Source organism: Macadamia integrifolia, chromosome 5, assembly GCF_013358625.1.
Source record: "Macadamia integrifolia cultivar HAES 741 chromosome 5, SCU_Mint_v3, whole genome shotgun sequence".
NCBI lineage: Eukaryota > Viridiplantae > Streptophyta > Magnoliopsida > Proteales > Proteaceae > Macadamia > Macadamia integrifolia.
Genome location: NC_056561.1, coordinates 24,028,315 through 24,056,081, shown reverse-complemented (window position 1 = coordinate 24,056,081; position 27,767 = coordinate 24,028,315). Strand labels below are relative to the sequence as shown.

Below are 27,767 nucleotides of genomic sequence, written 5' to 3'. Positions count from 1 at the left end.
TTTTTTCTTTTTGAATAGAGGATTAAAGAAATAATAGAAAACAAGCCCGCAATCAAAGGTGAAAAAAAAAAAAAAAAAACAGCATGCAATCAAAGGGTAGCACAATATAACTCAAAAAAACTCATAAGAAACAAAGCTCAAAACAACCAAACAGGGCCAAGGTGAACAAAAACCATCATTGGACCGGACTATGGATGGATTGCATGAAATTGTATAGGAAGACCCCAAGATGCCGCAATGTGCCTATTCCTCGAAGAGTTAGGGTGAGAGGAAGCATGGTACGATCCCATATCAGTTTATGGAGGCTGATCCCCCATCGGTTTCCTATGGGAATTGATGTGGATTGATATGGTCTTAAGTCCCCTCACCTTGTAAGTGGGGTTAAGTTCTTCCAAGACCGTAACAATGGTATCAAAGCTAGGAAAGAGCTACCTGCCGTTAGGCAGAATCCTTGCGAAGTATGAGTCGATGATTGTACACCTACAGAATGCATGAATGAACCCATCCCAAATATTAGATGTTGTATGACCTTGTTTGGGGATTTTCACACCCATTGTGAATGTGCTTGTGTGGAAATGTGTGTGAAAGTGAATAACTCTTGTAACCAAACAAAACTTTTACATCACGTTTGAAGATGGTTATAGATCCATACATTCTTGTTGGTGAGTATGACCATCAGATACATCACAGTAATTTCACAGAAATGAGATGAAATATTATTGACTAGTAATACTTAACCTTTTAATTCTTCACTAATTCTTCAATCTTGACAGAAAAGCAACTGGGGAGATGTCCTTACGATACTCAAGTAAGCCTCTTAAAATGGAATGGGCTAGAGGCAGGGTGGTCAAACAGATTTGAACCTCAACTGGCAGATAATTATGGTTTCAAGCAAATACAGCAGGCATGATTCACAAACTGAAGGAAAAAAAAATATGCTAACACTTAAAAAGAATATGCTAGCCAATAGGCAAAAATACACAGCAGTGAAAACACTCCATTTTAAGTTTGTATGACATTCATTACAAGCTTCATCCTGAGCACAGACATCATCTCATCAATAAAGACATTGATCCCTATTGAACCGATAAGAGGTACTATTCAGTCCCGCAGTCCTTAAAAGTGCCTTCCTATCAAAACCTTGTTCTTGCATGTTTGGATTTAGTCAGCATAATCAGTGACCTTTTCTTCATCTGGAAGTAAGATTATTAATCGATGAAGTCCACAACTGACCTCATGTTATTCCACCAAGTGAAAAGTCATTTTAAGTCTGCCAGAATTGTAGGCAAAAGTTTGGTAACCTATTCTTCCATCTTTGGAAGTGAGATCCTTCACAAATTGACCAAGTCCATGGTTGAACTTGTGTTATTACCAAGTGAATAGTCATTTTGTCAGTCAGAATGGTATGCCAAAGTTTCGGGGCTTTCAACATACATGATAAACTAATAACTGTACTTGCTACAACACTACCTGCAAATAGAAAGCAAGAAACATTAGGCTTCACTTACAGCTGAAACTAGAAATTTGATACAAGTATGGCAAAATGTTGGCCGCAGACAAGAGACAATTATCATAAATTACACATTGTTTCTTAAAAATGATATACTAATCATACTTAGATTTATAACTTCATATGTTTAAACCCTAATAGACATTGTCCGTTTATTGTAAAACACCTAAAAAAAACCCCATTATTAAACACCAGAAACCAATTGCTATAAGTTTCACAAAATCAACTTCCCAAAAATAGTCTGCAAACAGCAAGAGAGCAATGTTGTAATCATTTCCTCACTAGAGAAAAGAAGATTCAGATTTCTGAAGGAAAGCTCATTTTAACTGAAGCACATCCAAAGTCTTTTCTTCATTACTTTGCATACAAACCATATCCATTTTCACAAGGAGGATTTAAAACCCCAGATATAAATTGTGAGCTTAAATTCAAGAAAATTTTAGAGACAGCACAGTGGTAGCAGAGAAAAAAGCCACATCACGTAGAGAATTCATCTCTCAGTTTAGCACGAATTGGAGTCATCTCCCTCTTTAGCTTACCTTGAATTCCATACAATAAACTGCTCAATCCAGGCCCCCCTAAATCACAGATCCTCTACCATGAACAACTGGATAAGAATAGAACTAGCAAGTGATGCATGGTCTCCTCAACCAGAAATTGGTGAAAGACCAAAATAATCATCAGCTTGTACCAGCAGGAAGTCACTTCTTTCCTAAAATTCTAGCATTAGGTAGGTTCAATAAGATAGTGAAGAAATACAACTTGGGAACGTCATATCTTACAAGAATTGCTTGAGAACCCTTTCTTGCAGATTCCACCAATGCTTGTTGCCTGATAATGGAAATGAAAAAAGGAAGTTCAGAAACTAGGCCCAAATGCCATTACAGGAAGCAAAGAATACATCAAAGTTTAGATTGAAACACAAGTAAATAAACATATTGTTAAGTTACAGTTGTAATTACTGCAAGGACTGAAGGGTATCATATTCCTTACAGCATTGTACTCCGGTGATGGTATAATAATGTGAAAGGGGGACTGCTATTGTTATCGACTGATAGTATATAATAATCATCCTTCTACTGGTTTGGAGTTCTAGTTCTGGTATTGTTTCACATATTTAATATTTTAACGCTGAAGTTGAACACTATATGATAGATTCTAGCATTCTACATTCTTCATCATTACATCATAAATTACTTAAAGCCCAGTGAAGAATCAAGAGAAAAATTCTGACACCCAAGAACATGCAGAAACCTTTTAGTGAAGATCCTAGAGGCATAAATGGAAGAAAATCAAAGAAGCAGACAGTGAGCATCTTCTGTGGCTACTTCTTTTTAATTAAGTTTTCAGCTTGTGGGTAGCACAATAAGTCTGGTTTTCATGTTGCTTGTTGTGTCTACTGTCTATTTAACTGTAGGTCATGGCTGAAGTAAATCATAAGAAGACTTAATAGTTGAAGTAATTTAATTTCTTCTTCATTCTTTTACAGCAGAGATCTTCAGCATGTGTTTAGTCAGGATTTATTTTATATTATCTGTATGCTGGACACAGCCAGCCAGGGTTTATGTAATTCGGTGTGGGAGATGGATTCCGCTCAACTCTCAACACTACGTGAATCCTGGATTTTCTTCTTCTCTCTTCACTTGTACCTCTACTTGCAGGCGAGTTAAAACCAACTAGACAATTAGACATTTCGGCCAGTCACTCTCATCCAATTTCATTGAACATCTGATCTTTCAAGTGGACCACGTTCCCCACATAACTACCTGGCTGAAAGCCCCATCCATCCCATAAAAACCTATGCAGTTGTATTTCTTTCTTTAAAATTCTGACATTTACCAAGAGTACAGCATCAAGAATCCAAGATTACTTTATCTTCTCTCAGCAAGAACATAGAGAATTCCCTTTTGTTTATTTCTTTCAAATATCAAAATTTACTAAATCCAGATTTTTCCAAGCCCTTTTCCTTGAATTTCTTTGGCAAAATCCAAACCAAGATCCTAACTTTTCAAACAAGCACTACAGCCCTCCACTCTGGTTGTGACCTTAAATGCACCAGAAAGCATCTAGTTTTGGTCAATTTGTGGCAAAAATCCAGAGCACACACTAAAAGTGCCGGTGGACAAAGGACCAATTATTATGCTCTAAGATACCTTTAGCCCCATAGAATGGATATTAGGATTACTTATTAGCCATGATACCTTACTTGAACTTGTGGGTCATGTATCAACATCATCCTTCAATTGAAATAAGAAATCATGAGCTAACATTTGAGACGTTAGATATCTTTAAGAAGTACTTACATGTGAACCTCCTGGGGTACAAGAGACGTGCCGTTAGTATAAAATGAGTGCCTTTGGCAAGCTAACCTGAGAGATAATCCATAAAATTCTTGTAAACCATAAATTGGAAAAGAATAGCTCTTTCTTTCCAATTCTCAGGCAAGGACTCCTTCAGTTGGCCCATAAGACAATTAAAATGAAACCTACTTCAAGCCAAAAACATAAAAATACAAAATAAAGAAACCTGGTACATACCTAAGACTACTTATATCCAGCTTCCTTCATCAAATGGCGATAACTGCGACCACGGACTATTCTCTGCCACAGGTACTTGTGCAAATGCTGAAAAGACATATTCATCCTTTCTTGGACAAGCCTGCACTCCAACAAAGTAGAATTTGAACATGGAAATATTAATTACATGCCACTTTGGACTAATGTTTGAATCGCTTACCATCTGACAAGACACCTCTGAATACCTCGAGATATAGGACGAATGAAGGATGGATCTCTCTGTGCATAGAGTAAACCAACCTGAGAGAAGGTTAATTTCAGAAAACATCATCTATCAATCAAGAAAGGAAAAAATCATGGATGGAACTAGAGAAGTACCTCCAACATAGCAACTGCAGAAGGGTCATCCAGGATCTCAAGGCTACAATCAGCTAGGTAATTAACCTTCACAAAGACAAACAGGCAACAAGTGAAATGCACATAAAGTCAACACAGCATGAACTTTGATAAAGTATTTGAAACAAAATAAATACATGACCCTAAGATAAATTCAGGTTATTTCCGCCACACATCAGTTTCAATTATTTCTGCAACTACGAAGCTCGTATTTAAGGTAAAATCCACCTACTGTACTTCATCCTTTGGTTTTTCAGCATTCTAGACTAAATTAAGCCTTACCCCAACTTTGTGGAGCCTGGTAAACAGAATCTGTTTCCAACATTGTACTTAATCTAGTAGGAAATATTCCAGGATTCGAGTTCAAAAGAATTGGCTAATTGTTTAATTTCCAGCAAAAATGTGACAGACCCCTCCTCTACTAAAGCTTATGATTTGTAGCGTAACTGCACTTCTAGAGTTTTTTCATCACAGTTGACACAATTTTAACTGGCCAGGCATAATTGAACATCCCTGAGAATAAGTAATAGACATAGAATAATCAAACAATGATGATTCATGAAATGCTAAATAGACACCTATGAAGGTACTTAAAGTCATTAGATGTCAAATAACAATAAATATTGGAAAAGTCAAATAGTTCATCAGCGCAAGAAGGGGGCATTAAACAGAAGCAATAGGGGGGAAATTAAAACAATTACCCCGAATTCAGCATTCACTAGAGATTGAATGAAATCAGTTAGTTGAATCTTGGCCCACTCTAAACAGAGTGCAGGATTGTCTGTACGTGGAGGATGTCTCCATGGTGCACCAAACCGCAATCGATCTTTTGAGATCCTTCCATTGTACACATCAACAGCAAATTTTTGCAGACTAGATAATGCTAATTCCATGGCAGGATTCACCACAGTCACCTAAATTAGAATGTGAAAGGATCAGAAAAGCATGTGCAGTGATTTGAGTACAAAAATTTACCAGAAGAAACACAAATTAACCTCAGGATCACACACAAATACAAGACAAAATAAAAATTGCAGCACTGCATTTTGGATTAAGATGTAAAATCAGTACATATAGAATAGAAACAAAATTTCCAACATAAACATATCATGTGTGTATGATATAAGATAGGCAAACTTCAAGATAAAAAATAAAATCCTTGTTATAGAATACAAATAAAATACTGTTTCTCATCTCTTAACCCATGGAGTCAATCTAGTGGGAGACTTGATATTCAAGCAAAACGATGAGGCTGAAACATAGTGCAGGAGCACACCAGTAATATGGATGAGGAGCAGAGATTCATTTTCTTTAAGCTTCTTGTAATTAGTTTCATTGTTTAAATTAGTTTTAGTAAATACAATCGTTACGACTAGGTATGACGGTTGCTATTTTAGTGAACTATAATTATAGTTTGTAGTAAGTCCTAATTTTACTATTCACAGTAATCTAGAAAAAATACCAATTAAATAAGTGTTGGAAACAGACTCTCCTGCGAAGCATGGGGTAAGGCTGCGTATGTTTGCCCCATCCAGACCTTGCAGTAGCGGGAGCCTCGTGCACTAGGCTGCTCTTTTTTTACCATTTAAGTGCACTATTTACAATTTGTTTAAGCTTTTCACGAATGGTTCTTTGTAGTACGTAGGAATACATAACCGACCAAACTCAAAATAATAAAGTCATTAAGCAAGAACTGAAGAGTCCAGACTGCAGTTCATAATAGAAATTTTCTACTTCATCATATTTTTCAACATTCCGACCTATAATCGAACATTTTGTGCACCATATTTTTCCCCATTCCCGAATTTAATAGTTAACCCAAAAAAACCTTAATTTAATATAGAACACACCCTACAACTAGTTGCATCCTCCAAACTCTATTGAGAATACCGTATTTCATCTAACCAATCAGTATAATCTTTCTTGTAGGTTCCCAAAAAATCAACTAATTGCTCAGGATTTTGAAACCTTACAAGTTACAACACCCCCAATATCAATTTATTAGCGTCTTTTAATGTTTTATCACCAATTCATCCCCATCCCCCAAAAAAATAAGGAAAAAAACCCAGCGGGTGTATGGGAATTCTCCCCTTGCATATAAACCTCTTAGGTTATGGTTGATGTGCACAAACATAGAGTTTTCCTACGGAAAATAATACAAAAAGAGAGTTTTCTAATGGAACACTGATAGTTTTCCCTTGCTTTCCAGCAGAAAAGTCAATATTCTGGACTACCAAAGATAGCCATAGGGTATAAATAACCCATCCCTCTCAGCGGATAGTGCAGGTGACCATCCTAAATCAACAAGAAGTGAGGAGTTGTTTGGTTAAATCTCTAGATGGTTATTTTCATCAGATCTCAGACTCAATAAACGCTGAATTGAATTACTAAAAGGATATGGATAAAGGACTGAACTGGTAATTATTTAAATTGAGACCCCCCAAAAAAGTTCTGTTCAAATTTTTGATAGAAAGCCACTCACAAAACTAGATTCAGGGAGTGGTCCCATACCATCTCCTAAGAAGAGAAAGTAATTTACGGAAAGAGTGTGCTGTAGAATCTCCAGATTCAAACAGTCTAGAGGCAATCCTCTATTTAAATACAGCCATTTTATGATGGTCAAACCATAATTTAAGTCCAGGGTTCAAACCAGATATGTTTCACATAATGCACAACTCCCTATTAATCGAATTTAAATATTTAAAGCAAAAAGGAGTTGCTATTTAACGTTTATGATAAGGAATAGAAAATTTCAACCAGAAACTACATCTAGAAAAGAAAATCCAAGTAAGAAAATAGAATCGAATATAGACATAGATACGCAAAAAGTCGATCTCTTAAGGTGTTCTTTCTGGTTTGCCAAATGAAGTAACTGTGGAAAGACGAAGGAATTGCGGACTAAAGTTTCCCTACAAGTGACCTGCGGTGTCAATGTCGATGATGCCAAAACAGAAGCTTAAAAACTATCATGTTATTATTTTATCTATAAAAAAACATATTATTAGAAAAAATATATTTTGCCAAAGAAATTACATATGTGACATTCTAATTGAAACAAGAAAATTGTGGTTCTAGTTATTGAAACTCGGATGCATTGAAAAGGAAATATAACAATGGGTTTTTACATGCAAAAATGTCAAAAGTTCAGAGTATTTCTGGTATGAGAGGGGAGGGGACTTTAAGAATAGAAGAGCATTAGAACCAGAAGCACAAGAATATGTTAAATATGTTTTGCCCACAGGAGGAATTAAGAGGTCACAGCTTGAAAAGCACTTCTCTGTGTATTGCATATTCTTTCTCTAATCTCCTGAACAACTCAATCATTTATATCTCCAATGCATGCGCATCGGTTCAAGCGGACATCAAAATACTGACCAAGCAGAAACTCACCAAAGCTCACATGATCAGATAGGGAAGTGATTTCTCAAACAAACTGAATAAAAGTAATTCCAAAATGAATAGGTTTCAAAGAAGACTTACTTGCAAATATGCCAGGTATGCATCTAGAATATCCTCAAACATACTCCTGTCACTATCCTCCATGACCCTGCAAATAGAAAAACCAAGAGCTTGAATCTTATAGTATGTGCCTTCAAATATACGTGAAGCAACTTGACAGCTATAAAGATGAACATCAACTATATATTTCACCCAACACCTCCTATCGCAACAATTTTAGTTTTAATATTACTTACCAGTCATAACCATCCACATAGTTTGGCCTTTTGGGATGGGTGAATGTCGATAATTCAAAGTAAACTATTGTGGTAGTTTTAGGAAATACAAATGGACCAATTTGATCCTTAACTTTTTTATCCCTCTACATCTAAATTTCTGGTCCAAATTATATACAATTAGAACTGGCCCTTAGATAAATAGGAACACACTTCGGCCAGTCAATTGACTAACATTGGACACCAATTTCCTGCACTTGTTTGACATTATACTTTGACACCCACGCCCCCCAAAATAGTTTTCAAGGCATCACCTGATGCGGATCCGGGTTCCAAGAGATTGAAATCGGATTGCATATGGGCCCACAATTAACAAATAATTCAATTTAAACAAACCAATGGCAGTAATGTAATTTAAGGCACAACTCAAAAAACCCCTTTTTGAGTGAAATAGCTGAATGAGGACAGATCTGGAATTAATCCCAAAGAAAACTCAGTTCCGGATTAATTTGGTGTTTCTAATAAAGAGTGGCAGAATTGTAATTATAAGTCACCAAGCTAGTAAATGGCAAACAAGGAATAATATGTGATGAGGGAGGGGTATTCTGGAATTAGAAATAAAGATAGGGGCTATAAAAGATAATGGAAGAAGAGAGGGGCAGTATTGGAAATTGGGATAACTCTTAACATAAGAAAAATCTCAAAGGGAAGGCAACATACAAGATGGGGAGGGGTAGAATTGGAACTAAGAAGTAAAATAAGTTAAATGAGAAGATAAGGGGTAAATCTGGAATTTGATTAAGTAAGGATGTAAAACCTAATTTATGAGGTCTTCTGCAACCTTAGGCCACGATGGAACTCAAGACCAGCAGCAGCCAGTCATCTTCAACTCGACCCAGCTCTTCAAACAAGGTCCAGGTACATGGAAGATCACATGCAGGTTCGATAAATCACCAGCTCTGTCGGTTCTGTCCCTCACAAATGTCAAACAAAGAACTTAGACCTAATATTCCAATTCTGAGTTTTCTTCAGGCGAGAAACAGAGACCAGATCTGCAATCGATCGATTCACACAACAGGATCAAAGCTTTGGGGTTGATGTTACTCGATTTGAGTCGCCTCCATGGCAGCTTCCTTCGTCCCAAACCTCTGACTCAATCGATCACAAAACAGGGGTCAGCAAGCTCCCTTTTGTCTGATGGTTTTACCGCCCAGCAGAGACAGGAAAACAGTGACCGAAGTAAATAAAAGAGTAATGAAAAGGAGAATGAAAAGAAAAAAAAAAAGAAATTGGAAAATTTTAGAGGAAGAAGAAGGGGGAATCGGCAACCATGGTTTTCATACCAAACTCTTAATCAAATTTCTATTCTTCAAAACTAAAACTGAAACTTCTCCATTGTTTACATGTCCAATATAAAGGAAAAAAAAAATCAAACAATTAATGGAAACTACTTGAAAGGAAACTATTCTAAAATTAGAAGCTAGTTAATTTAAAAAGAAATTAATTCTAAAACAATAGAAAATCAAATCAAAAGATATTTCTTTCCTAAGTCCATCGTGCAACTGCATCAGCTCTCCCGGTCTTAAAAGAACTCGACTCCGTCGAGTTAGGTTGTGCTCCCAAGATACCCTTGTAAATTTCTCGCTGATGAGGTGGCACGTATCTCGAAGCAGAAGATGGGAACATAACACCAAGAGGAGGGAGAGTAGGTTGACGTGTCACTAGAGCTGGAGTCAGACGACGACATGGCATATTTAATAATGCATGTGGCCACATTAAGTACGTACGACCTCCTTGCTTCACCTTGATGTCGCTGCCAAGGTCGCCCTAGAAGAATGTCGCAGTGTGCCAATGGGGTAACCAAACAGGTGACATGGTATTGTATCGGCCCAAACTGTAAGTGTACTAGAACAACTGCAGTGGCCTCTTCTCGAGCTGTGGGTCCAAAACCTCGCACGTGAATCTTTTTGAAAAGCTGCTTCTGTGGAAGGTTGTGTGCTCGAACAAATTCAGCAGATATAAAATTTGCTTATGCCCCAGTATCAACAATTGCATAAACATCAATAGGGTTGGAGCTATGCAGGAGAGTACCCTTCTGTCTGAAGAGAGGAGCCTTATCAACTAGTCTATTCGAAAAGGATGAAAGGCTAGATGAATGAGCTTCTACATCCTCATCTTCATCATCGATAATATCATCGTCCTCGAGGGGATAAGGATATAAATGAGATTCATCTTCACTCTTCTCTGTTAGCTACTTATCTGCTACGTTCACAGAACGAGTCTTGTTGGGACACTTGTTGGAATAGTGACCCTTCTCGCCACAACGATGGCATATGATATTCTTCACCCCAACACTATCCTTGTTGAACTCTGACCTTTTCTCTTCAACTCTGCGAGCTTCAGGCTTCTTTTCCTCCATACGTGATGGAGGTCTATAAACTGAAGAAGTCTTGAGCATATCCTTCCAATAAATGGACTTCTCTTCAGCTGTCTTGGCATGAGCCACTGCCACATCAACAGACCTGAAATCAGTGTTAGCCAACTCAAGTCGAATCTCAGTACTTAACCCACTGATATATCGCATCACCCGTTGCTGGTCTGTTTCTTGAAGTCGACACCTTGAAGACAGTTTGTGGAATTCGAGGGTGTATGAATCCACATCTTTGTTCCCTTGTTGCAAGTTAAGTAATTTATGGAACATTATCTTTTCATAATTAAGAGGAACAAATTTTTCAGTCAGGATTTGCTTCATGACCTCCCAATTGGTAACGGGTCCAAGTCTTCTGACAAACCTTGCATGTAGTACATCATCCCACCATGAACATGCATACCCAATAAACTTGGTGATGATGAGTTCACACTTCTTCACGTCTGGAAGAGATTTATACGCAAAAATTCTCTCCACTTTGGTAAGTCAGTCAAGAAATTCCTCAGGTCCCTTTTCACCACTGAACTCGGGAACCTCAACTTTGATGCCATAATCTCTGTCAGAAAATTGCTGGGTAACATCCTGTGGAACAACTGGATCAAGTTGCTGCCTCTGAGGTGTATCTTCGATCCGTAAAGTGTTGAGCTGAGGAGGTAATGTAGAGGTTCCTTCTTCAGCTCGCTTGTCGGACCTCTTCATAAAGGCAATCATCTCTTCCATAAACTTGTCAAACTTGGCTTCAGTCCTCTCAAGCCTAGCATCAGTATTCTGTTGGTTCTCGGCTAACTCGCGATACAATTTGTGCAACTCAGCATTGGTGATGTGACTTGCCATGATTAGAAAATTGCAGGAAAATTTCCTCTGATACCACTTGATGCGGATCCGGGTTCCAAGAGATTGAAATCGGATTGCATATGGGCCCACAATTAACAAATAATTCAATTTAAACAAACCAATGGCAGTAATGTAATTTAAGGCACAACTCAAAAAACCCCTTTTTGAGTGAAATAGCTGAATGAGGACAGATCTGGAATTAATGCCAAAGAAAACTCAGTTCCGGATTAATTTGGTGTTTCTAATAAAGAGTGGCAGAATTGTACTTATATGTCACCAAGCTAGTAAATGGCAAACAAGGAATAATATGTGATGAGGGAGGGGTATTCTGGAATTAGAAATAAAGATAGGGGCTATAGAAGATAATGGAAGAAGAGAGGGGCAGTATTGGAAATTGGGGTAACTCTTAACATAAGAAAAATCTCAAAGGGAAGGCAACGTACAAGATGGGGAGGGGTAGAATGGGAACTAAGAAGTAAAATAAGTTAAATGAGAAGATAAGGGGTAAATCTGGAATTTGATTAAGTAAGGATGTAAAACCTAATTTATGAGGTCTTCTGCAACCTTAGGCCACGATGGAACTCAAGACCAGCAGCAGCCAGTCATCTTCAACTCGACCCAGCTCTTCAAACAAGGTCCAGGTACATGGAAGATCACATGCAGGTTCGATACATCACCAGCTCTGTCGGTTCTGTCCCTCACAGATGTCAAACAAAGAACTTGGACCTAATATTCCAATTCTGAGTTTTCTTCAGGCGAGAAACAGAGACCAGATCTGCAATCGATCGATTCACACAACAAGATCAAAGCTTTGGGGTTGATGTTACTCGATTTGAGTCGCCTCCATGGCAGCTTCCTTCGTCCCAAACCTCTGACTCAATCGATCACAAAACAGGGGTCAGCAAGCTCCCTTTTGACTGATGGTTTTACCGCCCAGCAGAGACTGGAAAACAGTGACCAAAGTAAATAAAAGAGTAATGAAAAGAAGGAGAATGAAAAGAAATTGGAAAATTTTAGAGGAAGAAGAAGGGGGAATCGGCAACCATGGTTTTCATACCAAACTCTTAATCAAATTTCTATTCTTCAAAACTAAAACTGAAACTTCTTCATTGTTTACATGTCCAATATAAAGGAAAAACAAATCAAACAATTAATGGAAACTACTTGAAAGGAAACTATTCTAAAATTAGAAGCTAGCTAATTTAAAAAGAAATTAATTCTAAAACAATAGAAAATCAAATCAAAAGATATTTCTTTCCTAAGTCCATTGTGGAACTGCATCATCACCTAGACGTCCAGATGCCTTGGTCGCCTAGGCAGCCCTTGTTGGTGTCACCTTGCGTCCAGGCCCCATCCAACGCCTTGGTCATCACCTAGACACCATGACAGCTATTGCCACCCCCAACCACCCCCCCCCCAAAAAAAAAAAAAAACTGTGGGAGACATCTGTGTTACCTGGACAGTTTAAATTATGAGTTGCATATATGTACGACACTTTATAAGCCAATGAAAAGAAATGGAATCTTTGTCACACACAGGTTTTAGTCCTTGCCATGTACTATGGTAACATAAACCTTAAACTTATGACTTCCGTCAAAATCTTTCTTACTCTTCTTTTCTTCGATTCTTTCCTTTTTTTTTCTTCTATTGTCAAAACTTGTCCCAGAGATTGAATCTGTAGTAACTTTCACTATGACTAAGCCATCCTACCTCAAGCAGGCTGGTTTAGAACCATGATTAGAAAGCAAGCCATTAGCTGGGGATTCCTGATTGGATAAGCCAACCTGCAAGGATTGCAACCCAACAATATCCAACCAATTAACATGAGATTCTATTCAGCTCTTTTAGAATGAGGCCGCAAACCAATAATATTACAACCCTTAATCCCCAAGCTGTAGCAAGCTTACTACGGACTAAAGCACCCATAAACTCCAGGGGAAAAAAAAAAAGGAGCTTTGAACTAAACCTAAATGCATAGGGTTTTCCAACATGGCTAGCAAACAGATAATATCGAAATCGCTAGGGAATATAACTCAACTTCACTTTTGATGTTTTTCTGTAAGCCAAGAGGTCAATACATGAGGAATCCTGCCACTACTATATTAGAAGATAATTGCCAGACAAAGGAGGAATAGCACTTACTTCTTGTTATAACTGCTTTGTTTGAGCGCATAAAGTTCAGAGAGGTGTCGTGCATTTGGTCCAAGCACCTCAGCGATCAACCGCCACTACAAATTTCAACAAACACATCATCAAAACTTATAAATTCTTTATTTTAAGTAAAATGCACAAAATCTTTGACAGAGTAATTGTCATACTGGTCATAGATTTATCATCTGTCCTGTTCACAGTGTTGATTCAGCCTAGTGTGCCAACACGTGCTAACATGAACTTGGCCTGTTCTCTTTTGAACACGAACATGGAATGTTTTATTTCAGAATATATTCAGATATATCTCGAGTAAATCATCAATCAAAGAAAGATTGCGCCCTCATTTCTTTTATTTTCTTTTTCTTTTTTTTCCCAGGAAGAGAGGGGAGGAGTAATTCTGTTTTTGATGCTCTTCAACAACACAAGAAAGTATTTTCATTTCCACGAAAAATGGACTTGTGTTTCATGTCCCACTGATCATATAAAGAATCAATAAAGAACTAATTAAATGAATAACTTATACATTTATGTAAAGAGAATATGGAGGACTCCAAATATAAGCAAATTGATTTCTAAAACATATCATTTTGGATACTTCTTAAGAAAGGAATTTATAGACCAGCAGGAAAAAAAAACCCCGCACCTCAGATTCAGTGAAGAAATCAGTAACCATATGCATTTTAGCTTCTTGAGCAGTCCATCCAAAAGTCTTCAGAACAAAATTAAAACCAAAGTTAGTTGTATCTAGCCATTAAACAACATCATGCATTCCAACGGATGACAAGATTAAATTAAGTCATAACTGGCAATAGACACACAGACAAATATTTAGGAGGCCTTTACCATTTATGAATGCTAAAAAATTGGATACAATAACAGGAAGCAGCCACTCATTTTCTATAAAAAGGGCACGCACCCAGTGGCAAAATGGAGGGTCCCAATCCAAATAGATATCTCAAATGCCATCAAAGTGTATATGAAATCATCCTTGTCACACAATCTAATACAGATTATGTTAGAAAAGGAGTATAAATAAAATTGACTCACTCAACAAAACTCATGGCATTTAAAGATCTCTGATTTGGAAGCCTGCAACACAGTCCGGATTGGTGTCAAGGTCTGTAGGACAGGTTGCCCACCTCACATTCTGTCCAAAATATTGTTCTTTATCATCTAATCGTAGAAGGCACAAAGAAGTTCAAATAAGTGAATTAGAATACCTCACGGGAAATGAATATATCTGGATACCCAAAATCCATAAAGGCCCGGTATGAGTAGTAGCTGGGAAACATAATCAAGTATTAGAGCTATGAACAGATCATAAACAACTTCAGAGGCCAAAAAAAAAAAGGAAAAACACAAACACAGGTGGGGGGTAATCATCATGAAGCAATTAATCTTGTCAATTGTGTCCTGAAAATGTTTATGAAGGTTAGCGAACACTGTCGAATTTGCAAGTTTTTTGACCCTGAGACCTAAGTTAAATGCATTGGAGAATTCAAGCAACGGTTAATCCTTGTCTCAAACTTACTTTTCATGCTCAACATTAGTATCCAATCCTTAGATCGACAAATTTACAGAGTAACATCAGAACAGAACAGCAACAGCAAGGGGGAAAACCAAATTCCCCTACACCATCATTTGCCATGACTACCAACCTCCAGCAGTGTTTGTCCCTTTATCCTCAAATCTCCATAATGAAGTTGCAGTTTCAGTGTTACTTGATCTTAGAACTCCCATCTTATTTTTTGTAAGGAAAAAGAGAACGTTCTCATTCTAAAGTACTCAAACAACAAACAGAAACAGAAATATCATCCTACACTACCACACTTCTCATCTTTGAGACAAAACAACCGTAGCACTCGAGTCATCAGAGAGAAAAAAAAAAAAAAAAAAAAAAAAAGCCATTTGTATGATTGCAGCCCAAAACACACTGAAACTGAAAAGGCTAAATAGCCGTCGTCCTCATCAAACATCTGTTCAATCCAATAAAACCTAAATTGAAGTCTTCAAAGGAACAATTATGGAAATCTGGTTTTGCCTCCGCCCAGAAATACGACATTGAACGAAATACTATGGATCCCCTGAAAAAAAAAAAATTTCATTTTCTGCTAAAAAAATCCTCCTTAAATGCTGTGCCATTATTATTGTGCTACATACCAGCAACAGTTGTCAAAAGTGGCAAGGACTGGGGGAAGTTTTTGCAGGCTCAAGTAAGGCCATTAGTGCCAGCATTGAGCAAATGTTGGGGGCTCACTCAGCTAACTAATAACAGAGTTGCAGACCAGAACTGGCACTCAGTGAAGAAGCAAACCCTAGAAGCTTCAGTGCTCTATGTTGGTTTCAGGGAGAAAAGGTCATCCGAATCTTAATGTCACTGTGTTAGACGAAAAATGAAATATTTCAAACTGCTTTTGGACTCAAGGGTTAAACGACAAGAAATGCATCATCAGGAAATGTGCAGGATTGACCAATGAACTGACAGAAGCCTTCTGCTGGTTGTGACCATTAACATTTTCCTTATCAATTTTTTCACACATAAATGCAAAGATGAACGGATTGTCCCGAATACACAAACATCTGCCCATTGATAGTCTAAAAGTATATCAAATAGAAAGTAAAACTGAAGTCTCCCTATGGTCAAAAGGCTTCATGTGCACTTTGATGGAGACATCAAGGTGTACAGACGCAAGAAGAAGAAGAAACAGCCATCTTTGTGGCTGGAAGAATAGAAAGAAGAAGAAGAAAGAAGAAGAAGAAAAAGGAGGAAGAAAAGGAGGCTCGATCCAGCCTTTCCAGTGCTGGATCGAGTCCCTCTCTCTTTCCAGATTTCAGCAAATCTTGTGGGCCCCATTAGTTGTTAGATTAGTAATTTATTTTTAGAATATTCCTTGTTAGTCTTTTAATTAATTAGGAAACTACTTTATTAGTTGTTAGTTTTTAGGAAGTCTTCATTTACTTTCCAATTGGCTCTTTTTATTTTTAGTAACTAAGTTTATTATTTATGTAATGGCCTAGGCCACGATGGAATGATGAAAAATTATTGAAAGCAGCCAATGAGCAAACCTCCCCACCCCTCTCACGATTCTCTCTCTCTCTCTCTCAATCTCATCTTTCTCTCATTCTCTCTATCTCGTCCTCTCTTTCTCGCTATTCTCTCTCATCTCGTCTCTCTCTTTCACTGTCTCTGTCCTCTCGGTTGCTGTTACATTTGCTGCAGCTACTGAACAATAATAGTGGAAGACCATCTCAATCATATAAGCCCCATTTGAGCCACTACTGAACACTTCACCAACAAACTGGGTTTCCTTCATCGATTAAAATGGACTGCACCTCTGTTTTTTTTTGGAAGACTTCGGCTTCTTCTTTACTCCTTAGACCGGGACAGTAACAAAGTAAGAAATTAAACTAAACCCCCCCTCCATTAATCCCCTGTTATATGTTGCAGCCCATTATCATTGAAACCAGCCCCTGCCCCTTCGATTATGCCTATTTTACCTACTGTTTTAAGTCTTTTCTTCATTGTTATATCTCTAAAACCCTTGCTGATTTTCTATTTTAGTTGGCTGCTAGAGGACATTGATTGTTTGCATATCTTGTTTAGTGTCTAGATTGATTTGTGTTAACCTAACATTCACATGACGTTTGTTCCCTTCCCCATGTCCCCACTTGAAGCTTAAGTTTTTATGTGTTTTTCTACTTAGATTGATATTGCTCCTGGCTACATGTTGATTTGTCTTTATTTATTGTATGTTGAATCTTGTTTTGCTGAGCATATCTAAATCCCAACCTAACCCTAAGATCTCCCTTAAGTTTGTCTTACCCTAATTGAGTCACTCTTGTAGGGACCTTAGTTGTCTAGGAAATCCCCTACATCATCTTGGTATCAGAGCATGGTTTTGTCTAGGTTTAGGGTAATTAGGTACTGTTGTGCCTTGCTTACATGTCTTACCTTTTGAGGTCTAGTCTCTGTCGCAATCTGGCCGTAGTCGAGTCTGAGCTAAGAGAGCGTTACCATAGATTAGAGGACACTCTTTTCTTCCTTAAGTTGGCAGGACCAAATAGCATTGGGCACTATTCCCTCCAAAAGCACATACTTGAAGGGGATATTTCTGACCTCAAGATTGAAAGAGCTAACTACCTGTCTCAATTGGAGATTCTGAGTAGACCTTGAGTCTTTGGTGGCAACCGTACCTTGGTTGCCCACCTCCTTATGTCCATTAGTAGTGGTAGAGCATACCAGGACATGTCTGACCCTCCTAGCACCTCCACCCAATCTAAGCAATTGGCTGAATTCATGAAAGCCGTCCAAACCATACAGGAAACACAAGCTGCCCATCTCCAAGCCCTTACCGATAAGTTGGCTGCCCTCGAGACAAGTGCCCAAAACCCTGATGGAAGGCAAGGCCGTAATACAACTAGCACTGAACCTAGGGGTAAAGGCCCTAACCCTGAGGAAGTAAACGAGAATAATCAGACTGATGGTTCATGGTTATGACCAGATAGGAGATAACTTCTAAGGCCTAGGGCGTGGTAGGAATCAGGGTAGGGGTCGAGGCCAACCACCAAGACGCCAAACCCAATATGGAGATGATGAGGGTTATAAGCATCATAATAGGGGCTTTGATGTCAGACGGATGATTAAGGTAGATGCCCCTACCTATGATGGTCAGATTGATGCTAGGATCCTTCTGGATTGGATCAAACAGATGGATAGGTACTTCGATTTCTACGATATGCCAGAGGAAGTCCGCTACCGATTTGCTAAGTTCAAGCTTATTGGAGCTGCCCAGGACTTCTGGACAGACCTAGAGTACCAGAAGGACCACCTAGGACTTGAGCCAATCACTACCTGGGTAGAAATGCAAGAGCGGCTCAAGAGAGAATTTTTGCCTATCACTTATAGGCTCCAGTTGTTGAATGAAATGAATACCCTGAAGCAAGGAAAGTTGACTGTGACCGAATACATGAGCAAGTTCAATGAATTGAAAATTAGAAGCCGTATTCGGGAGAATGTTGAGCAGACACTATCCAGATTCCTTACCGAACTCAACTCCGAAATTCAGTCTCGTATGGCACCCCACCTAGTGAAACATTCCACAGGCCTTCAGGATAACCCTTGAGGTGGAATCCTCCATGAGAACTTATTCTCATAGGAAGAGCTTCCAAGCTAGGGAGTCCCAATTTAGAAAATCACCCCAAGGCTCAACTGGACTCTCAAAACCCACTGCTGCACCACAATGTCAATTTGACAAGGGTAAAGGAATTTTAGGAGAAGCACCCAAGAGTAGTGGGCAACAACAGTGCTTCAAGTGTCGCGGGTTTGGTCACTTCTCCAGAGAGTGTCCCAATATGAATCTTTATGTGGGAGAGCAGACCCCTGAAGAAGGTGACCAATAGGGTTTTCAGGACCTTGAGTATGAAGACCATAGACTAGATGAGACCATATCTGATGAGGACACCGAAGAGGCCGGTGACCTCAAGCTTGGCATTGTGCGTTGCATGGTCTCACAACCTAGGAGTAGCGATGATTGGCGACGAACTAATATTTTCATCACTTACACATGTCATCAGGGTAAGAACTGTCGCGTCACCATAGACAGCGGGAGTTGCATGAATGTGGTCGCCAAGAGCATTGTTGCTCGAATGGGCCTCAAACCTGAACCCCACCCCAAGCCTTACAAGGTTGCCCAGGTTGATCAGTCCACCATTCCTGTTAATCTGAGGTGTTTAGTTCCCCTACACTTTGCAGGATATGAGGATCGAGAGTGGTGTGATGTCCTAGAGATGGATGTTGCCCACATCATCCTAGATAGACCCTGGTTATATGATCAGGATGTCACCAATTACGGGAAGTCTAACACCTATGTCTTTGAGTTCAAAGGGAAGAAGATCAGGCTGACCCCCAGTGCCCCTAGGGAAGTTAGGGTTCCAGAACACAAGGGAAGTACATCCAAACACACCCTCACCAAAATACTCAACATTTTAAATTAACAACAATTTGAAGGAGAGTGTCAAGAGTCAAGGGTGATTTATGCTCTAGTTGCCATACAGAGTAATATCGATAGGTCACGCTCATTCACTGAGGCTCCTAGAGAAGTGCAACCCTTGTTGAGGAAATTCGAGAAGTTATTCCCTGAGGAACTACCTGATGAGTTACCGCCTATGCGTGACATCCAGCACGCTATTGACTTAGTTCCAGGATCCTCTCTTCCGAACTTACCCCATTACCGAATGAATCCCAAAAAACACGTCGAACTCAAACGACAAGTGAATGAACTGTTGCAGAAGGGATTCATTAGGGAGACCCTTAGCCCGTGTGTTGTACCTGCCTTGCTCACGTCAAAAAAAAATGGCACCTGGCGTATGTGTGTTGATAGTAGGGGTGGCGTATGTGTGTTGATAGTAAGGCCATCAATAAGATCACCATCAAGAATAGGTTTCCTATCCCTAGGCTTGATGATATGTTGGATATGATGGCCAACTCTTCGATCTTTTCGAAGATTAATCTCAAGAGTGGGTACCACCAGATTAGGATTAAGCATGGAGATGAGTGAAAGACAACCTTCAAGATGAAGGATGGCCCCTTTGAGTGGTTAGTCATGCCTTTTGGCTTGTCAAATGCACTTAGCACCTTCATGAGGATAATGAATCAAGTGCTTCAACCATTCATTGGCAAGTTCCTAGTGATTTACTTTGATGACATCCTCATCTATAGTAAGACCCCGTCTTCCCACTTGGATCACTTACAGAAGGTTTTTCATGTGCTCTTACAAAAGAAACTCTATATCAACCTCAAGAAGTGCACCTTCATGAGTGATCAAGTCATCTATCTAGGATTTGTTGTGTCAACTCTGGGAGTATCTGCTGACCCTGAGAAAGTGAGAGTGATTGTAGAGTGGCCTGAGCCAACTAATATCCATGAGGTACGAAGCTTTCATGGCTTAGCCACTTTCTACAGGAGGTTCATTTACCAGTTTAGTTCTATTATATCTCCTATCACCGATTGCATGAAAAAGGAGTTTTAATGGACTAAGAGTGCTACAAAGGCCTTTAATGAGATTAAAAAGCTTATGACTGAAGCTCCAGTCCTGCGCCTCCCAGATTTCTCTAAGGTCTTCGAAGTGAATTGCGATGCATCTGGTATTAGGATAGGTGGTGTCCTAGGACAAGAGAGCCACCCTGTTGCCTATTTTAGTGAGAAGCTTCATGAAGCTAGGCAATGATATTCCACATACTACAAGGAATTCTATGTGGTTGTCCAATCACTGCGTTATTGGCGACATTACCTTTTACCGCAAGAATTCGTGCTATTCTCTGACCACCAAGCTCTGAGATACCTGAGTGCCTAAAAGAAACTTAACCGGAGGCATGCCAAGTGGGTTGAGTTTCTCCAAGAGTACACTTTTGTACTCAAACACATACCTGGTGTCGAGAATACTGCTGCAGATGCACTAAGCCAGGTGAACATGTTCCTCAGTCGCACCAATGCTAGGAGTCGGGCTAGTGTGCTACTCCAAGCAATGAGTGTAGAGGTTGTAGGGTTCGAGCGAGTTAAGAACCAATACCCCACCTGTCTTGATTTTAGTAAGCCGTTCACTTCCTTGAGTGAAGGCAACCCGGTCAACCACTCGGACTACCTACTTAGGGAGGGCTTCCTTTTGAGAGGAAGCAAGTTGTGCATTCCTAGGACTTCACTCCGAGATTTCATGATCTGGGAATTGCATGCTGGGGGAGTCACTGGCCATTTCGGTCGAGACAAGACCATCACTCTTGTTGAGGACCGATTCTTTTGGCCAGGACTGAAGAGGGATGTTGCTATAGTTGTGAGTCAGTGTAGGACATGCCAGACTGCCAAACAACAAAAGCAAAACATGGGTTTGTACACTCCCCTACCCGTTCCCCATTTCCCTTGGCAGTACCTTAGTATGGACTTCGTGCTTGGTCTACCAAGACTTCAAGAAGCCATGATTCTGTTTATGTGATTGTGGACCACTTCTCGAAGATGGCCCATTTCATCTCATGCTCTAAGACCTCTAATGCATCCATAGTAGTCAGACTTTTCTTTAATGAGGTTGTCAAGTACTATGGGTTGCCCTCACCATAGTGTCCGATAGGGATATTAAGTTCACCAGTCATTTTTGGAGGACCCTATGGCAGATGATGGGCACGAAGCTCTGTTTCTCCTCCGCTTTCCACCCTCAGACCGATGGCCAGACCGAGGTTGTCAATAGGAGCTTAGGGAATTTATTGCGTTGCCTCATAGGAAAACACCTTACCAGTTGGGATCGAGCCCTTAGCCAGGCTGAGTTTGCATATAATAGTTCTAAGAACCATACCACTAGTCTATCCCCCTTTGAGATCTATTCAGGATACCAGCCCCGGGCACCCACAGACCTTATCCCAGTCGTGTCTAGTTCCAAAACCTCCCAGTCAGCCAAATATTTTGCTCAGCACATACATAATTTGCATGCAGGTATAAGAAGACAGATAGCACTGAGCAATGAGCAATACAAATCGAAGGCAGATGTGCACAGAAGGCTACAAGAGTTTCAAGAGGGTGATATGGTGATGGTAAGAATCAAGCCGCAATGCTCTGTTAGGGGAAAAGCAAGCAAGTTACATGCTCGTAGCACAGGTCTGTTCAAGGCACTCAAGAGGATAGGTGCCAATGCGTATGTTCTTGATCTGCCAGCTAGCATGGAGATCAGTAATATTTTCAATGTTGAAGACCTAGTCACATACCATGGTACCTCTACCTTTATCCCTTTCTATCTTGATGACTTTGAGGACTTCCTCTTCACCATTGATGAGACTACTGAGCCAAACCAACCACTTTCCCCCACCTCATTACCACCTGTGCCAAAGGTCACGAGAAGAACTAAAGAAGTTGAGAAAATCCTTGATGAGAGGATTATATCCACACACACACTGGAGGTTCTAGAGAGTTCTTGGTCAAGTGGCATGGACGTCCGAAAATTGACAACACCTGGATCACATTGCAAGAAATCCAACAACTCAACATAGACCTGCTTGAATATTACATGAGTTTTAATTCACCGGAGGTGAATTCTTCCAAGCCGGGGAGAGTTGATGGAGACATCAAGGTGTACAAACGCAAAAAGAAGAAACAGCCCTCTTTGTAGCTGGAAGAATAGAAAGAAGAAGAAGAAAAAGGAGGAAGAAAAGGAGGCTCGATCCAGCCTTTCCAGCGCTGGATCGAGTCCCTCTCTCTTTCTAGATTTCAGCAAATCTTGTGGGCCCCATTAGTTGTTAGTTTAGTAATTTATTTTTAGAATGTTCTTTTCCTTGTAAGTCTTTTAATTAATTAGGAAACTACTTTATTAGTTGTTAGTTTTTAGGAAGTCTTTATTTACTTTCCAATTGGCTCTTTTTATTTTTAGTAACTAAGTTTATTATTTATGTAATGGCCTAGGCCATGATGGAATGATGAAAAATTATTGAAAGCAGCCAATGAGCAAACCTCCCCACCCCTCTCACGATTCTCTCTCTCTCTCAATCTCATCTTTCTCTCATTCTCTCTCGTCCTCTCTTTCTCGCTATTCTCTCTCATCTCGTCTCTCTCTTTCACTGTCTCTGTCCTCTCAGTTGCTGTTACATCTGCTGTAGCTACTGAACAACAACAGTGGAAGACCATTTCAATCATATAAGCCCCATCTGAGCCACTACTGAACACTTCACCAACAAACTGAGTTTCTTTCATCGATTAAAGTGGACTGCACCTCTGTTTTTTTTTGGAAGACTTCGGCTTCTTCTTTTCTCCTCAGACCGGGACAGCAACAAGGTAAGAAATTAAACTAAACCCCCCCCCACCTCCATTAATCCCCTGTTATATGTTGCAGCCCATTATCATTGAAACCAGCCCCTGCCCCTTCGTTTATGCCTATTTTACCTACTGTTTTAAGTCTTTTCTTCACTGTTATATCTCTAAAACCCTTGCTGATTTTCTATTTTAGTTGGCTGTCTAGATTGATTTGTGCTTAACCTAACATTCGCATGACGTTTGTTCCCTTCCCCATGTCCCCACTTGAAGCTTAAGTAAGTTTTTATGTGTTTTTCCACTTAGAGTGATAATGCTCCTAGCTACATGTTGATTTGTCTTTATTTATTGTATGTTGAACCTTGTTTTGCTGAGCATATCTAAATTCTAACCTAACCCCAAGATCTCCCTTAAATTTGTCTTACCCTAATTGAGTCACTCTTGTTGGGACCTTAGTTGTCTAGGAAATCCCCTACATCACACTTTCATCATTAATCCGCTTTGTGCCAATATGAAGCTAAAATTCCATCCCCAAGGAAGTAACTAATGGAACAAATAAGTTCAATATTATAGCACCATCACCCCTACAGCCTCACCCCAGCTATTTAGACCACTCATGCAAAATCCCCACTGTAGCAAAGGTTGTTTTTGGCCATATCGATGCTGGAAAGCCAATAGTAGCCAGAAACTTAGAGAATAAAAAATATATATGGCCGAAAGATGGATGGATGAATAAAAGAGGCCTATTGGGAGGTGCATATACCATAAATCAGAGAAGACTATAAGGAAAAGAGAGGATAATGGACTGAGTCCTCCAAGCCTCTGATTCATGATAATTGTGTTAGCAACAGAATGTTAATCTAAAATGTTTCATTTCAAAGGTAAAAATATGAGAGGATGTTTCTATTTTTCAAAGGCTAGCTGAATATAGTTGAATTAATTAAATAATATGACTTTACCACACTATCTACTGTTTTCAATAGCAATGTAATTTAAAGAAATGTATGATGTTAGAGTTAGCATTCTCAATGTTTCGAGAGAACTCTTAGCTTATTAAGAGTGCTTCTATAACTAAAGGTGTCCAGAAGTTTCAGCAAAGTTGGCCATCACTAAAGGAGTTGTCTTGGTTTCTCCCCCCCCACCCCCTCTTCCAAAAAAACCCCTGGAGAGGGTATGATTTGCTCATCGGAGCAGCTAATCTGACTCATTAATACCATGCCAATTGACAGAACCTCACGAGTTTTAGTATTGATAGAAACACTTAATAAAAGTTAAGCCACTGAATTTCATAAACAAATGAATTTCGACTAATCTTGATGTGTCTTCTAGGTTATTGCACAGCATCGGTTTTATTTTCTATACATACTTTCCATTTTATATGTGTACTATGAGTCCAATTGATCACTGCTTTATTTGGGGATGAAAACCTACACATGCTAAAACAACTACCATATAAGAAAATATCAACTATATCATATGAACTGGGAGGATCAAATGAATAGAAACGCAAATGACGGAGTACACTTACCTATCCGATGTTAAAAGAATGACAGGCAAGCACCTTTCATTCACACCCAATGCTATTAATCTCCAAAGAAGACTGTCATGATACATTGATGCAGACACGGTCGAATCATCAGTTAGGACTGCATTCCGGAGAACATCAATATTGTTTATGACCAGCTTCGGCTGCTCAATATGGTAAGCATACATCTATCAGTCATATGAGTATTATAAACACCAGCAACATGAGCCAGACTATAGTATTATACTCAGTACAATTTAAATGAGTATTTAAAAAGCCAACTGGCATTAAACTCTTATTGTTTGTTGTGGTTTCTGTTCCTGGTTTAGTTTCTCTGATGTTGATGCTGATATGTACATAGGCTGGGTGATTTAGGATGCGATTTTGAGTAGCTTTTGTATTCAGGTGTACCCTGTGTTAATGTACTGTTTCTGATCATTGCCAATGAAAGTTTTGTTTCCTATCCCCAAAAGAAAAGAGTGGTTCCTGACACTTGGAACTGGTTTTAAAAATAGCAAACCATCGTAGCACCATTAAATTCCCAAATATGCTGATCTCAATAGCGGCAGAGTGGCAGACAGACAACCCACGAAGAAGAAACCGATATTTATTTACCTGGAAGTAATCAACCTCAGCAGCGGAGGAGAGAAGTTCCAGCAACAAATATGGCCAATCAGTGGAAGAATTGGCCAGGGACCTCGAGAACCCACCAGTACGATTCAAGTGGGCGACTGCATTTACTCGCCAGCTCTGATGAATTTCAATGACCTCTTTGGCCAGTCGAAGCGACAGCAGAGCTTCTCTGAAGTACGATGTCTCTTCGAGCGTCAACGCCTTACCTTTCTCATCCAACCCAATAACCGCATCAATCTCATTGGCTTTTGATCGAGCAGATAGTGCGAATAACGCCCTGGACCACAAAACCGATGTAGGAACCTTGTCGTCGATGGTAGTAGAGCTTTGAGTGTGGTTTTGGAGAATGCGGCGGAGGGCTGAGTTGAGGCTGTGCCGTTTATTGAGAACAGAGAAGACTTGCTGAGAACCAATTGTACCGAGGCGGACACCCCTTTGAACCATTGATTCCAGGCAGCATTCGAGCTGCGAGCGAAGAGAAAGGAGGGTGGGCGGCGGAACATTGGACCAAGAGGCCCATGGAGAAGATTGATTGCTGTATATATGATGATGATCTTCTACGGAGAGACCAAAATCGACGTAGCCCGTGATATGGGGGCCTTTGTTCCAGTCATCGAGAAGACCTGAAACAACAACAGTAACACAGATTTAAAGATGGAAAGATGGACACATAGTAGAGAAGCTGGAAAGAGAAAAAGGAGAGGTTACGGTTGAGGATGAGAGTAGTTTTGCCGACGCCTCTCGGACCGTGAAGAATGAGAGGTTGAGAGACACGGTGGTGCTGGACATGATTGTTCAGCACCGTCTCTAACAATGGCCGCGGAATGATCTTCCACGCCTTCTTCGCCATTGTTCTCTTTCTCTTCCGCCGGCTGATCAAATTGTTCTCCACTTCTCCGACTTCTTGTCTCGTTGCCCCTGCTTCAATCAATTTTGAACCAGCCAGCAACCACCTCTTTACTCTCTCTCTCTCTCTGTCTACTCACCACCTTTGCCCTTGCCGGCCATGGAGCCTGGATTCAACTATTGTTCTAGGGTGAAACTTGGCCCGAACATCCAAACACGATTACCCGAACTAGGGGTATCAAAGGGTCGATTCGATTCGGTTTTAGTCTAGAAATGAAAGAGACCAAAACCAATATGGTAAGGCTCCGTTTGGTATTGTTCTAAAAAAATATTTCTGGAGTTTTTTCGTTCTATTTGAACGAAAAAATGGAATCTTCTGTTTGGTGTACTTATGGTCCGTTTCTATTTTTTTGGAACAAAAAGTGAAAAAAAAACTGAAAAAACGAGATTGGACGGAACTCCAAAATGGAGTTCCGTCTTCCCAGTTTCATTCCATTTTAAAAAAAAAAAAAAAAAAATTTCCCGATAAAAATCTAAAATTTTGAAACACCATTTTTTTGTTTAAAAACTGCGTTTCGACACAGAAACTGAAATTTTCGTTTTTGACACGAAACGGCGTTTCTGGAACAGAAACGATACCAAACGGGCCCTAAGGGTTTCAGTTTTCGGTCTATTTCGATTTTGATCTTATTTGATTTTGGTTTATTTCAATTTTTCAATATCGGATTAACACTGGTTTTAACCGATTTATTATCAGACTTGAAACATAATAAAATTTTATAGGGTAATTTACAACACCATCCCTTGGAGAATGCCAATATTAGAAGGATACCCCCTCTCTTTCACCAAATTAGGCTCGGACCCCTTGCTGTTAGTCTCTATTAAGTGATGATGTGAAATGACACTTTAGCCCCTATGAATAAAACACTTTTATTATATTATACAAAAAATACCCCTCTTCACTCACCGACCCCCATCCCAACTCTCCCGACCATGAGCTAGACTCCGGCTCTTCTCTGGAACCATCAGGATTTGCAAGCTTTCCAAAGCTCGTCTCCATTTCCATGGCTGTAGATTCTCCATTGCCATGGCTGTGGAAGTAGAATTTCAATAGATTAAATGATTCTATTTCTTTTAACAAACCCACACATTTACTGCAAGACAAACGCTACTTACAACACCAAGGAAACGAAACGAAACAAAGCATCAAGCCATAGAGATTAGACTTATTTACAAGCAAATTCCACTTCAAAAATAGCATTAGCAGATCAAACAAGAAACAACAAGCTTCTAACCGAGATCTTGATGGTATTAGCCTCGAGCCTCTTCACCTCCTCTTTAGGGATTGTGACAGTGAGCACACCATTCTCCATTATGCCCCTTCACTTGATCCATCTTGGTGTTTTCAGGCAACCTGAATCGCCTCACGAACTTTCCGTTGTTCCTCTCCACACGGTGCCACTTTATCTGTCT

At 39.6% G+C, this 27,767-nt stretch overlaps 1 protein-coding gene across 3 annotated transcripts; it reads right to left on the bottom strand.

Annotated features, from left to right (window-relative positions):
* Window positions 1–919: 919 nt before the first annotated feature.
* LOC122079806 lies at window positions 920–26,522 on the bottom strand. 3 transcript variants are annotated; one of them, XM_042646532.1, is made up of 14 exons: window positions 26,157–26,522; window positions 25,431–26,071; window positions 24,819–24,979; window positions 14,730–14,790; window positions 14,153–14,218; window positions 13,501–13,586; window positions 7,903–7,969; window positions 5,124–5,336; window positions 4,405–4,470; window positions 4,247–4,326; window positions 4,048–4,168; window positions 3,814–3,879; window positions 2,293–2,341; window positions 920–1,470 (listed from the first exon to the last, which is right to left on the bottom strand). In XM_042646532.1, the coding sequence occupies exons 1-11, from the start codon at window positions 26,296–26,298 to the stop codon at window positions 4,054–4,056; spliced, it is 1,698 nt and encodes a 565-aa protein (XP_042502466.1). In that variant the 5' UTR covers window positions 26,299–26,522; the 3' UTR covers window positions 920–1,470; window positions 2,293–2,341; window positions 3,814–3,879; window positions 4,048–4,053. The 3 variants fall into 3 exon arrangements, with proteins under 3 accessions (XP_042502466.1, XP_042502468.1, XP_042502467.1); XM_042646534.1 differs by having other exon boundaries at window positions 4,247–4,305; XM_042646533.1 differs by lacking the exon at window positions 3,814–3,879.
* Window positions 26,523–27,767: the final 1,245 nt, after the last annotated feature.